This window comes from Geotrypetes seraphini, chromosome 6 (genome assembly GCF_902459505.1).
Source record: "Geotrypetes seraphini chromosome 6, aGeoSer1.1, whole genome shotgun sequence".
Lineage (NCBI taxonomy): Eukaryota > Metazoa > Chordata > Amphibia > Gymnophiona > Dermophiidae > Geotrypetes > Geotrypetes seraphini.
The window spans coordinates 179896492-179909690 of NC_047089.1; the positions used below are offsets into that span (position 1 = coordinate 179896492).

General features: G+C 40.8%; 1 protein-coding gene across 1 annotated transcript in view; it reads right to left on the reverse strand.

Moving 5' to 3' along the window:
* The window catches only part of SNRNP200 (small nuclear ribonucleoprotein U5 subunit 200), a 167092-nt gene that overhangs the window by 30034 nt on the left and 123859 nt on the right, over positions 1–13199 (reverse strand). Inside the window, exons 35-38 of the mRNA XM_033948563.1 lie at positions 8936–9044; positions 5520–5628; positions 5068–5257; positions 3809–3973 (exon numbers count right to left, since the gene is read on the reverse strand). Coding sequence (XP_033804454.1) covers positions 3809–3973; positions 5068–5257; positions 5520–5628; positions 8936–9044 — 573 coding nt within the window. The remainder of the gene's footprint in view (positions 1–3808; positions 3974–5067; positions 5258–5519; positions 5629–8935; positions 9045–13199) is intronic.

Sequence of the window (13199 nt, forward strand, 5' to 3'; positions counted from 1 at the left end):
GGAACTTTCTGTGCTCTGGAAAAATGGGAATATGCAGGTAGGCTTCCATCAAGTCTAGAGAAGCCAGAAATTCCCCCGGCACTACCACTGCAATGACCAACTGAACTGGTTTCCATGTGAAAGCATGGAACTTTCAGCGCTGCATTGACGTGTGTGAGATCCAGAATTTGTCTCTAATCTTCTGAGCCTTTCTTGGGCATAATAAAGTATATGACATATCTGCCTGAGCCCAGCATGAGTTCTATGGCCTGAGGTTCTACCATTCTCTGAACTGTTATTAAGATTTGGCTTGCCTTCTCTGGATGCACCGCTGGGGAGTTTACAAACCAGTCTGTTAAGGGATGGGCAAACTTGAGCTTGTAATCTTCCCAAATGATCTCTAGCACCCAACAGTCTGATGAGATCTGCACCCAGACCTCCGCATCCTGTCAGCAAAGTCAAAGGAATCCTGGCCAGCCTCTTGAGATTGGGACACGAATACCGTAAGTTACATCAGAAGGAGGGACTCAGCTGAAGGAAGGACAAACAGGCAATTCTGTGAAGATTTATCTTGGTTGCTGAAACTCCCTAAGGAACAGATAGGCACAGAGTCAGGAGGGGAGGAAGGTCTAGAGGGGCCTACCTTCAGTTATTGGAGTTGCAGATTTGTTTTTTTCTTCCACAAGGGGCGGGTTGGAGGGCCGATGGACACGCGAGGAGGGTTGCTTGGGCTGTTGGACCCATGGTGTAAGGGGGTGCTGGCTGGCTCCAGAGCTGGAGCTGAAGGGAAGGGCAGTGCTGGATCTAGTCTGGGGGGAAGGGAGAGAAGTGCTAGATCTGGTCTGGGGAGAAGGGAGAGGGGTGCTGGCCCAATAGGGTGAGCTAGTGCTAGAGGGAAGAGAGAGAGGTGTTGGACCCATGTGGGGGGGGGGGGGGGGAGGACTGGAGTTGAAGGGGAGAGGTGCCAGACCCATGGCTCGAAGCTGGAGGGAAGGGAGAGGTACCGGATCTATGACTTAGAGCTGGAGCTAGAGGGAAGAAAGAGATATGTTGGATCCATGGGAAGGGGGCTAGAAGGAAAGTAGAGAGGTACTGGACTGCAGGGGGGGCTGAAGAGAAGCGTTCAAATCTATGGGAGGGATGCTGAAGGAAGGGAGAGAAGTGCTAGACCTGCAGGGAGGAGGACAGAGAAGGGAATAGAAAGAGATGCTGGACCAAGGGGATGAAAGAAGAGGGAGTGAAATATTGAATATAGCAGAGGGAGAGAGGAAAGAGAGAGCAAGAGACACATTGGTGTAAGGGAGTAAGAGAGGGGAGAATCTGGACACATGGAGATATACGAAAAGAGGGGAGATGGTGGGCAGGATGGGAGCATAGGGACAGGGACAGGGACACAAAGGGAAACACTGCATGGGGGAGATATATGAATACAATCAGTGGGGCGATGCCAAACATGAGAGGATATACAGACAGAGGGAAGATGGCTAGAAATGGGGGAGAATAGGAACGTAGAAGGGAGATACTGGACTTAGGGGGCACAGGGACAGAGGAGTGATAGAGGACATAGGGAGAGGGGATAGGGACATAAAATGATGATGATGATGAAGGCAGGGAGATGGGTACAAGGGAAATACTAGAAAGAGGAGGCAGAAAATGGAGATGTTGAACATGGGGAAAACACATACACAGAGATGAAAGATGGATGGTGAGCATGGGTAAAGAAAAAATGTCTAATGGTCAAGAGATCCTGGTGAATGTATTAAGAAAAGACCAACGGAAAGAGAAACCAGAGCCTGACACCAATGTGATTTGAAGAATAAATAATTTTATTTTCTATTTTGTGATTAGAATATATCAGATTTGAAAGGTGTATCCTGCTAGAGCTGTTGTTAGACATAACTTCCAGTAGGCTTAGGGCTCTCTTTGGCCTGGAGGTAGTGGCCCTATTTACATTCCTCTACCAGTATTCCAGCTATGTGTGACTGAAGTATTCTGTTAGCATGATTTTTCTATGTAGCATTCTCTAGTAATTTGGATTTTTCAGTTTTCTAGAGAGGGGAGGGGATTAGCTGGTGGAGAGGATTGCATGGAGGGCGACGGTAGAAGATCTTGTTCTGTATTATTTGTGATTTAGAAAATGACAATTGTACAGAATATTGTTTCTTTTTATACTTTAATAAAACTATTTCAATATAAAATCATAACTATTCAAGGCTTGTGTGGATGAGATCAGACAGAGTTTGTTTGGAACAGGGACAAAGTTTGTCCCCCATGTCATTCTCTATACAGGTTAATTACAAGTTGAGTGAAGAAATATTTTATCCCATTTGTTTTAAATATACTACTTAGTAGCTTCATCGCATGCCCCTAGTCCTACCCATTCCACTCCACTCAGTATTTACAGACCTCTATCATATCTCCCAAGATGTCTTTCTCCAGGTTGAAGAGCACTAGCCGCTTTAGCCTTTCCTCATAGGGAAGTCATCCCATCCCTTCTACCATTTTTGTCACCCTTCTCTGTACTTTTTCTACTTTTACTCTACCTTTTTTGAGATGTGGAGACCAGAATTGGACACAGTATTCGAGGTGCAGCTGCACATTGAAGCAATATAAAAGCATAATAATATTCTCATCTTTGTTTTCCATTCCTTTCCTGATAATTCCTAACATTCTATTTGCTTTCTTAGTTGCTGCTGCTGCTCATTGAGCTGAGGGTTTTCAATGCATCCTCAACAATGACACCTAGATCCTTTACCTGGGTGGCGACTCCTAATGTGGATCCCTGTAGTTCGGGCTTCTCTTTCCCACATGCATCACTTTACACTTGCTCACATTAAATGTCATCTGCCATGCAGATGTCCAATCTCCCAGCATCACAAGCTCCTCTTTCAATTTTTCACAATTGTCTTGCAATTTGACAACTTGAACAACTTTGTGTCATCAGCAAATTTAATTATCTCACTAGTTATTTGAGGTCACTTTTTATTTTTTTACTTCTATTTTTTTTTTGTATTGGGATTTTAACAATGAATCATGTTTACTATTTTAGATTTGCAGCATATAAACAAACCTCTCTAATTGGGATATTCTTACAAAGGAGATATCTTTGTGCTATGACAACAGCTAGCTTTCCCCCAAGAGATAGTTTAAAAGCAGTCCTAATCTCCTTTTCAAATGTTAGTGCCAGCAGCCAAGCTCCTAAGGAGAAATAACAAGGGAATGTGAGAGAGAGAGAAATGCTGTTTACTCCTTCCCACCCCCCACAGTTGATCAATGTCTTTACTTGCTAAGCATGAGGCACAGCTCCTTCTAAAGTGCCCAAAATTTCTTCTCTCTAGCCATGACTTCCTATGTCTTCCTACTGGTAGGTTATCTGCCATTGCCATTTTTCCCCTCTGACTGCTCTTCCTTTTCTTTTTTAATGTTTTCTGATTTGACCTATTTTTTCCTTTGTTCCACTCTCAATCATTTTGTCCTGGATTCTTCTCCTTTTTGCACTGGCACTATCTTTCTCACTCAAATACATACATTCCTTCTCTCAGTACTTGCTACTTCCCTTCTAGGGTCCTTATGTTAGTATGGTTATGTTAGCTGCTAATCTCTTCCCCTTCCCAAAAAATTCTACATAGCTATCAGTTCTCTCTCTTGCAGATTATCTAAAGTACAACAAGCAACATACTATCTCTCTTATGCTTTTTTTTTTTGCCAATGTTAGTGTTACTCAAGCAACTGCTCACTCAGATACTATATGGGATACTATCTTCAAGTACTGAGTGGTGAAGTTACTAGTTACTAAAATATGGTTCAAGTGACGTAACTCATCACTTACCTATAGTGGTATAGTTGATATAGTAATAAGCTGCAATCATTCCTAGATTCAAAGGGGCTACATCCATCTCATCCTCAATGCTAATGCATTTTGACTGTTCCAGGTCACTCAGGGTCTGTTCGACAAGTTCTGAAAGGTGATCTGAGAGATGCCTGTGGGATACACCTAGAGAAAACAGACAATGTTCAAGAGGAGTAGAGACTAGTTAGGCAGCAGGCCAAAAATAAAAACTCATTCACAATGGCATACCAAGGGGGGTACAGTCTGCTCCGGGTGCAGACCATAAAGGGGTACTCCCGGAGTCAGCGTCATGATCTGGGAACTTCACTGCTCTGCCATCATCGGGCCTTCCTCTCTGCCGGGTCCTGCCTTCACAGAAGCGGAAGGAAAGCCCCACGTCGGCAGAGCATCGAGTTAAGACTAATGAGAAAACGATCTGAACAGGCTTTTTACAGCCCCCCCAGGCCTTCCCTTTGCCACATCACTGATGACATAGCAGGGGAAGCTCTGGTGGAGCAGGACGCAAAATATCTCATGGTGGAATGGGATGGGAGGTGGGGTCAGTCGGGTCCAGAGATGCTGCACAAAATCAACCACTACCAACATTTTGAATCTGCTACTTTAGTCGTCTTTTCCCATAGATGGTCACATATCATTTGGCCTATTCTTAGGAGATTGTGACTGCTTAGACTTCTCTGTATATAATTCTTTAATCAAACTGGAAGCTTTCTTTCTTACTGCTTTTGACATCTCTTTATCTGTTACTACTCATAGGGGCTTGAAAATTTTGTTAAACTACTAGTTTAATAATATGGCTACTGCAAAGCTCAGTGAACATGCGCCCAAGAATCCATCAAAACCCTACTCTTCCCCACTCAATGTTCTTAGATTACACTGAAGAGAAGCCTTGCATCAACCTACCCTGTATTCTGGTAGTTATCTGGAATGGCCTGAATTGATTCAAAGAAAGAAAATGATAAGGTATGACCAAATTATTCCTTCCTTTTTCTCTCACCAGAACAGTCCAGAATGTATAGGATGCAGCAAAGCACTGCTCAGTCCTGGCAGGAAGAAGACACCCCTGCTGAGAAGGTTACTGACCCAAAGGCCATATCCTCTCAGTCCTGAACATCCATCCTGTAATGCTTTGCAAACAACTACAAGGTTGATCAGGTAGTGGATCTACAAATCTTGACTGAAAATTGCCTGCATAAGTGGTACAAGAGTCTCAGCAAGTGAAATATGGAGGCAACTCTTACCTTGTAGGTTATAGTAATTAGGATTTTGTGTCATGCGACGGTATAGGAAAGTCCAGGTGAGGTAATCCACTGCATCCTGTTTGTTCTCAATGGTTTTTGTCACAATTTCAGCATTGAAGTGGTCATGCATACAATGATCCAGGTGAGACTCTACTGGCAGTGGCTCATAAAGGAACTTCTTAAAGAAATCCTAAAGGGTGGAGAATAAAGAAATGCAAATACAGAAAATACTGAACAATAATATTGTAGGGTAGTAAGTAAAGGTAATGGGATGCGACATGCTCCTTGGGAACTGCTCTCCAAGTCCAGTACTAGCACTTATAACTTACTGCTTCTTCTCCACCTCTTTCCATTCCCTAGCTCTTTGCCTAATCCTCTTTTTCCAGTATAAGTTCTATTCTCTCTCCCCTTTCCTCATGGCAGAGTTGTTTTCTGTCTCTTCATATGCTCACCTTCTTAGATCCTTGACACATGATGACACACCGTCCATCATCATCCTGCAGGGGACGATTTGCATGTCCTACCATCTGCAGCACATCATATATGGGATAATCCACATATCTGACAAAGAAACAGAACAGAAATTATTTCCTTAACTCTAAAACAAATCTATGTAACAAACAGCTCAGACCAGAGCCATTAGCTTGGTTCTGCTAAAAAACTATGTTAACAAATTGATAGCTTTACAACAAACACAATTCAATCTATTTCTTGTATTCTCTGCTTTTGAGGCATCAGTACAAGAGGGGAGAGCGATGTTTGCTCCATGTTTAGTGGGACAAGCCACAGATCTTAAGATGTTTGGCATATTTACTTCTTTCTGTACTTGGCTGGCTGCTCCTGCAGGTGCTGGAACAAAGCCTATCAGGATAGCATAAGCTCTTTAGATACAAGCTAAATTGTTAGTGGTGATTACCATATGCAAAACTATTACTCTTGCAAGAAGCCATGGATGGGAATGATCCCACTGGCCTTTAGTGCTTCTATGAACTTTAAGAGAGACCAAATACATCTCAAGGTTCCATCTCCTCCTGGTAAGGAGGGAAGGGAAGCACTCTAGATATGTATTCAACAAATTTCAACAGACTCGTTCTACAAAGAAGAAGGATCAGAAGGGATGCCCATAAAGGATGTTAGTGCATGGAGCTTAACAATCAAAGACTTTAATTCTTTTGACATATGCACTAAGGCTCAGCCAAGTTGAAACACTGATGAGGCAGACAGAGAGAAATGGTTAAACACAAGGAAGCTGGTTAGAAATATTTGCAGAAATTGTGCACAAAAAATATTTGCCAGCCAGACAAGGCTTGAAGGCTTCATTCTCCTTGAACTGTTCTATATCCTTCTTGTGCCTGTCTCTAATCTTACTTCTGTACTGCCTTTCTTCATTCTCTTTAATTGGGTTCTGGATGTAACAGACCCAAGGAGATTTAGATTTTTGTTCCATAAGATAAGGTGTAGCTGTATTGGGCAGGTTTTCTGGACATGAAGCCTAGTCTTTCAGAATGATGGATATTTTGGTGCCTTTTTGCCCCCATCTTGAACATCTGGGTTTATCTCATCCATAGTCCAATTAGTTGCACCCTTGAAATTATTTTGGGAAAGGAATAACAAATACCTGTGTATACTCTCATTATAATAGAAAATATAGTCATGATTTACATGAGAATACTGACACTTAAAAGAACTGAAGCATTTCATTTCCTTGACCCTGAAGTTCAGGGAGAGCCAACTGGCATTTTCCATTGTGCCCAATAGAAGCAGAACTATATAAATCCGCAAATACAGAAGGAGAAGTGTATAAGATTTTGCTTGCTTGTGTATTTTCATATATAATATTTCTCTTTACTCTGTATGTATGTGATATTTGTTGTGCTTCTGAAATAAAAGGATATTTCAGGGAGAAAAGTTATTGTGGTTATTGTCTGAAGTAGAGAATGACACGGGGAAAAAAATCTGTCCCCGTCCCCTTCACTGCCATTCCCTTCACCGCCCCGTCACCGCTATTCCCTTCACTGCCCCGTCATTGCCATCCCATTCACCACCCCGTCACGTCCCCGCAACATCCATACAAGCCTCAATACTGCAATATTTAGCTTATTCCTTCTTTATAAATCAAAGTTCTGGCTGCTGAACTGGAGAAAGAGATGTTCAGCTGGCAGGGCTTTGCTTATAAATTTTTATCAACACAACTAATATACTACTTTATCCTGAAGCGAAAAAGAAATAGAATTTTTTTTCTACCTTTGTTGTCTGGTTTCTGCTTTCCTCATCTTCTCATTCAATTCCTTCTATCCACTGTCTCTCTTCTCTCTGTCTTCCATTTGCTCTGTTACTGTGCCTCTCCCTTTCTCCCCCCCCAACAAATTTATCTGGCACCCATCTTCTACCCTCCGCTCCCCCCATAGTGGCATCTCTGTTTTCTTCCCTGCCAGCATCTTCTCCCCTCTCTCTCTTCCCCATTTCCCTTCAGCGTCTTCTCCCACTCTCTCTTCTCCATTTACTTCAGCGTCTTCTCCCCACTCTCTCGTCCCCATTTCCCTTCAGCATCTTCTCCCCACTCTCTGTTCCCCATTTCCCTTCAGCGTCTTCTCTCCACTCTCTGTTCCCCATTTCCTTCAGCGTCTTCTCCCAATCTCTCTTCCCCATGTCATGTCTTTTCTCCCCACTCTGTCTTCCCCATGTCCTTTCAGCGTCTTCTCCCCACTCTGTTTTTACCCATTTCCCTTCAGCATCTGTTCCTCTTCACCCCACCCTTCTTCCCTCCCTGCCCCTTACCTTTGTGGCGCTTTCACCTCCCCCCCCCCCCGCAGCGAGAACACCTCTTAGCCGCTTCTGCCATGCACCCGCCCTCCCCCTGGACAACAGGCCCGGTCTGAAAACTATGCCGACAAACCTCCCTGCCCTTTACCTTTGTGGCCGGCGAAATCTAAACTGCCTTCTTACAGCAGCCAGAGCGTTGAAGTTGCATATGGCTGCTGGAAAGGTTGTCTCTGATGCAACTTCCAGTTGCGGCAGAGATGACCTTTACAGCAGCCACACGCAGCTTCAACGCTCCGGCTTCTGTAAGAAGGCAGTTTAGACATTGCCAGCCACAAAGGTAAAGGGCAGGGAGGGAGTAGGGATATGTTTAAACTTTGTGGCGGCGGCAGTAAGGAGTGAGGAAGTGCGATAGGTGAGCACGGGCGTTCCCTCCCTTAACTGCGGGGACAAGGCCATTCACCGCTCCACGGGGTGGTGAATGGCCTTGTCCCCGTAGACACGGTGAACACAGGTTTCTCCTCACCGTTTTGATGGGTTACTACCGCGGCTAGCCGCGGGTAACAGCCACCGTGTCAGTCTCTAGTCTGAAGCTCAGATGTGAGTCAGATGTGTGCGAGCTATTTCTTGGGTGCTGGGAAACCTGTAGTGGCTGCTGGGGAGGGGGGACTGAGGTTACATTGGGGGTCTTGGGTGTGGCCCCTTACAAGGAGTATTCTCCTTCTAAAAGACAAATCATGTAGAAGGAAACTTAAGATCTAGGGGACTAAGGAAACTGCTGCATATGCTTAGAAAAAAGGTCTACTGGTATTTTAAAGCTGTTATCTTCAAATGCCATCAACCATGTGTTTGCCTATCTTAATCTTGCTTTTTAAAGGAAAATCTAATAGTTCCCCCGATCTATTATATTTCCCAAAAAGAATGGAAGAGTGCTGAAAGATGAAGTGAGGAAAAAGAAATCAATATGAAGGCAGTTGTCATATTCTCATCTTGGGACTTTAAAAAAATTAGAAACTGGAAACTAAAGTCAAACTGATTTATTTGGAAGTATAGATCTGCTCTTCATGCTGCATCTGTCCCTTCCATTGCCTATGGCTGGGATACTCACGAATGGATTTTCCCATTGTAGTACTGTGTGTCCATGATGATCACTAAGTGAGCAGCGACATTTATGCCCCAGCAAAGGCTCCGAGATGCAACAACCACCTGCACAGCACCTAAGAGGAAAGAGAACAAAAAGATAAAGAAAACAAGAGAAAGAGGGGAAAGAAGTCAGTGAGGAAGAGGAAGAGGGAAGGAAAAAGAAAAGCAAAGGAAAAGAAAATAGGCAATAAAAGATAGTTTAAAAATGCAATAAGTAGTGAAGGGATGTGGGATTGAAAGGGAAGGATAACAAAAAAGGGAAAAGTTAAAGAGAAATATTGATATAGTGAGTGGACAAACTAAATACTGATGTGGTGTATAATCAACCACTGACAAACTAATAGCTAACAATACAAAAATGGAAAACCACGTCTGTGAATAAACATGAACAGTTAAATTCAAAATAAGTCTGAATCCTTTTGTGTCTATAATATTGTTTTTACTACTGAAAGGCTTCTTTAAAAATAAAATTTAAAAAAGCTCCTACTTTATCAATTCTTTTTAAAGAGGAAACAAATCATAACTCCCTGCAGGATCATTGCCCTCCTCTAGAGCTCAGAAAACCCCCAATAAGGGGCATCCTGAGCATGAGGGCTGCTCCTACATTGGCAACCATCTTGTTAGTCAATTCATAACATACCTGGAAAACAGTCAGTGGGGATGGAGGGAGGGACAATGCAATTGCTTTCACCTGCATGGAGAACCCCCCCATTACAGATGAGTAATTTTGCTTTCTCTGTGGAGAAGCAGGGGCGCAGCCACACACATAAGCGATTCCCAAGCTGAAGGCTGTTATGATTCTATTATTGAGTAGCCCATGATAGATTTTTTTCCCCCCTAGGTACATGAAGTATTAATCTAGTGAGATCTCATTTAGAATATTATATACAATTCTGGAAGGCTACTGAATTGGTCGGTGGTCTTTGTCATAGTATACAGGGACAGACTTAAAGATCTCAATATGTATACTTTAGAGGAAAGGTGAGAGAGGAGAAATAAGATAGAGATGTTTAAATACCTACATGGCATAAATGTGCATGAGGCAAGTCTCTTTCAATTGAAAAGAAACTCTGGAACAAGAGGGCATAGGATGAAGGTGAAAGGGGTTAGATTCAGAAGTAAACTCAGAAAATACATTTCATAGTAAAGGTGGTGAATACTTGGAATGGCCTCCGATGAAGATGATGGAGTGTATCTGAATTCAAGAAAGCTTGGGACAAGTATGTCGGATCTCTGATGAGAAGGGAGGAGAGAGAGAGAGAGCGCCAATAAACACAGCTAAAGGCCTAAGATGGCTGAGAATGCTCTGACTAAAACTGTCAAGCCTTTGCACAATCTATGCTTGCTGAAATCAGCAAGCCAAGTGAAAAATGAGCGAGTGAAACGAAACTTATTCTTTTACATGGCAACTGGTGTCACATCTGCAGTAATGCCAGGGAAGTGGATCTAAGAAGGATGAGAACATGTCTTAACCAAGAATATAAAAATACATTATTTTGCAAGAATATCCTGTGATGGGCAGGCTTTTACTGGCCGATGGCTTGAAATTGCTGACATGATAAATTAAAACGGCATATGCGGGAAAAGATAGATTTTCTGGTAAACAGGACATGCGTATGGTATGACACAGATATTATGAACCAATTAATAAACTGATAAATGTAATGACGTTTGTAAGTGACCAATAAAAACTAACAATATGATATGTGCCAATGTGGCCTCAAGCTGTCAAGAATTGTATAAGAGACAGCCTTTGTGATTGTGAAAGCAGGACAGACATCCAGGTATACTCAAGCGCTTGAGGCATACTATCTGTCAGCTCCATATGCTGTAAAGATTTGTTCTTGTAACCTGTTATTGATTGTTTATAAAAATAAATATATATTAATTATAACAGCATATTGAGTTTCCATGAAGCCGTGGTATTGAAAGGCCGTAAACAGGCGGTTTTTCACTAAGGGAGAGGAGGGGATAGTAGATGGCATGGTTAGGAAGACTAGATAGGCCATATGGTCTTTATCTGACTTTGTTTTTCTCTGTGTCAGTGTCCTAAGCAAACAGGTTCCTAAGTACTTTTTAGTCAAAGATACTGTTTATATGAGATGATGGATTCAGGCGGTAATGCTTACTGAAGTGTATGCTAACAACTGTGTTGCAGCTTTGCAAATTTCTGTGCATTTTTTTTTAACTTTGGAAAATCAATAAAGATTTAAACAAAAAAAAAAAAAAAAAAAAAGAGAGACCACTTCCTACAGTTTAGCGAACCAACAGCTGGAAGTGGTCTCTCTTACTTCTATTATGTCCTGATAAATGATTTCTGTAATTTCCTTTCATTTTTATTTGCTTAGGTCATGGATCATTGTGGACGAAATAATGAATATTATGTTTTCTTTTTTTTTCCTTTTTATTTTCAAGTTTTACATAAAGTGTACAAAATATTAAAATACAATTGATAAATACACAATATCACTTTTATATCTAATACATCATATTCTAAATATATTTTTCCCCCTCTTCCTCCCCCCACCCTTCTATTATTTTTTAATCATATATTACATATTATATATCATATTATAGTCTATTATGTAAAAATTATTTTCACTGCCCCCCCTCTATGTGTGTCACAAAGAAGATATTTAAAAGAAGAAAAGAAGAAGAAAAATCCTACTATTTATTCATTGCAATATTTTGTCAATGGCCCCCATATTTTTATAAATTTAGTATATGTCCCTCTTTGTATTGCTATTGTTCTTTCCATTTTAAATATATGACATATTGTATTCCACCAAAATGTATAATTTAGGTTATTATAATTCTTCCAATTATTGGTTATATGTTGAATGGCAACCCCTGTCATTATTAATAAAAGCTTGTTATTTTCTGGTGAAATTTGACTTTTTTTCCTCATCATCATTCCAAATAATACTGTATCATATGATATTGCTATATGATTTTCCATCAATTTATTAATTTGTGGCCAAATTGAATTCCAAAAAGTTTTAATGTAGGGACAATGATACAGTAAGTGATCTAATGTCCCTGGTTCCAGATTACAGTGCCAGCATTTATTGGACTTAGAACTGTCTAATTTTTGCAAACGTGTAGGGGTCCAAAAAGCTCTATGTAATAAAAAGAACCAAGTTTGTCTCATAGATGCTGACACTGTACATCTCATTCTCCAAGACCAAATTTGTGGCCATTGAGATGCATTAATTTGATGCTTAATCTCAATGCTCCAAATATCTCTTAGACCATTTTTTGGTTTTTTATTCAAATATCCAGATATTAATTTATACCACAATGCGGCTTGATGTCCTAGGAAGTCTGCTTGAAAACATAAGAACTTTAAACTATATTGATTATTCAATGTTTTCCATTCAGGGAACCCAACCTGAATGGCCTGCTTCAATTGCAACCATTTAAAACTTTGTGTTTTACTAAGACCAAATCTATGTTGCAATTGTGAAAAATCCAGCAGTTTACCTTCTGAAATAACGTCATCTAGAGATCTAATGCCTGCAATAATCCAGTTCTTCCAAAGGATTTGAGCTCCGCCAATTTTGATCTTGGAGTTTATCCATAGAGATTGATTAGTTGATTTGTTTATTGGGATAGGTGTTAATTTACTAATAAATCTCAACGTTTTCCAAGTATCCTTTAATATTTTATTTTCTCTGTATCTTCTAGGCATGTTAATACTTGGAAGGTGAACTAAATTTAGGGGAAACATAAGGCGCCATTCCAAATATAACCAATCTGGTGCATTATCTATAAGTTCTGGGAGGATCCAATACATACCCTGACGTAGAATATAGGCTTGATGGTACCTATAAAAATTTGGAAAATTTACCCCTCCCTCCTTAATTGATTTTTGTAAAGTTACTAAAGCTATTCTAGGTGTTCTACCAAGCCAAAGAAATTTCGTTAAAATGCTATTAATCTTTTTATAAAAGGACCCCTGAAAATAAATAGGTATCATACTCATTTGGTAGCAAACTACAGGCAAGATCATCATTTTAATAGTTTGAACTCTCCCCCACCAAGAAATATGTAAAGGGTTCCATTGCTCACACAATTCCGTAACTTTTTTTAATACAAATTTTTCATTTTCTTTTACGGTATCTTCAATTGTATTTTTAACTTGAATGCCAAGATATTTAAATCCTTCTTCCTTCCATATGAACGGAAAATCTTTAAATAGTCCTTTTACACAATGAACATTTAAGGGT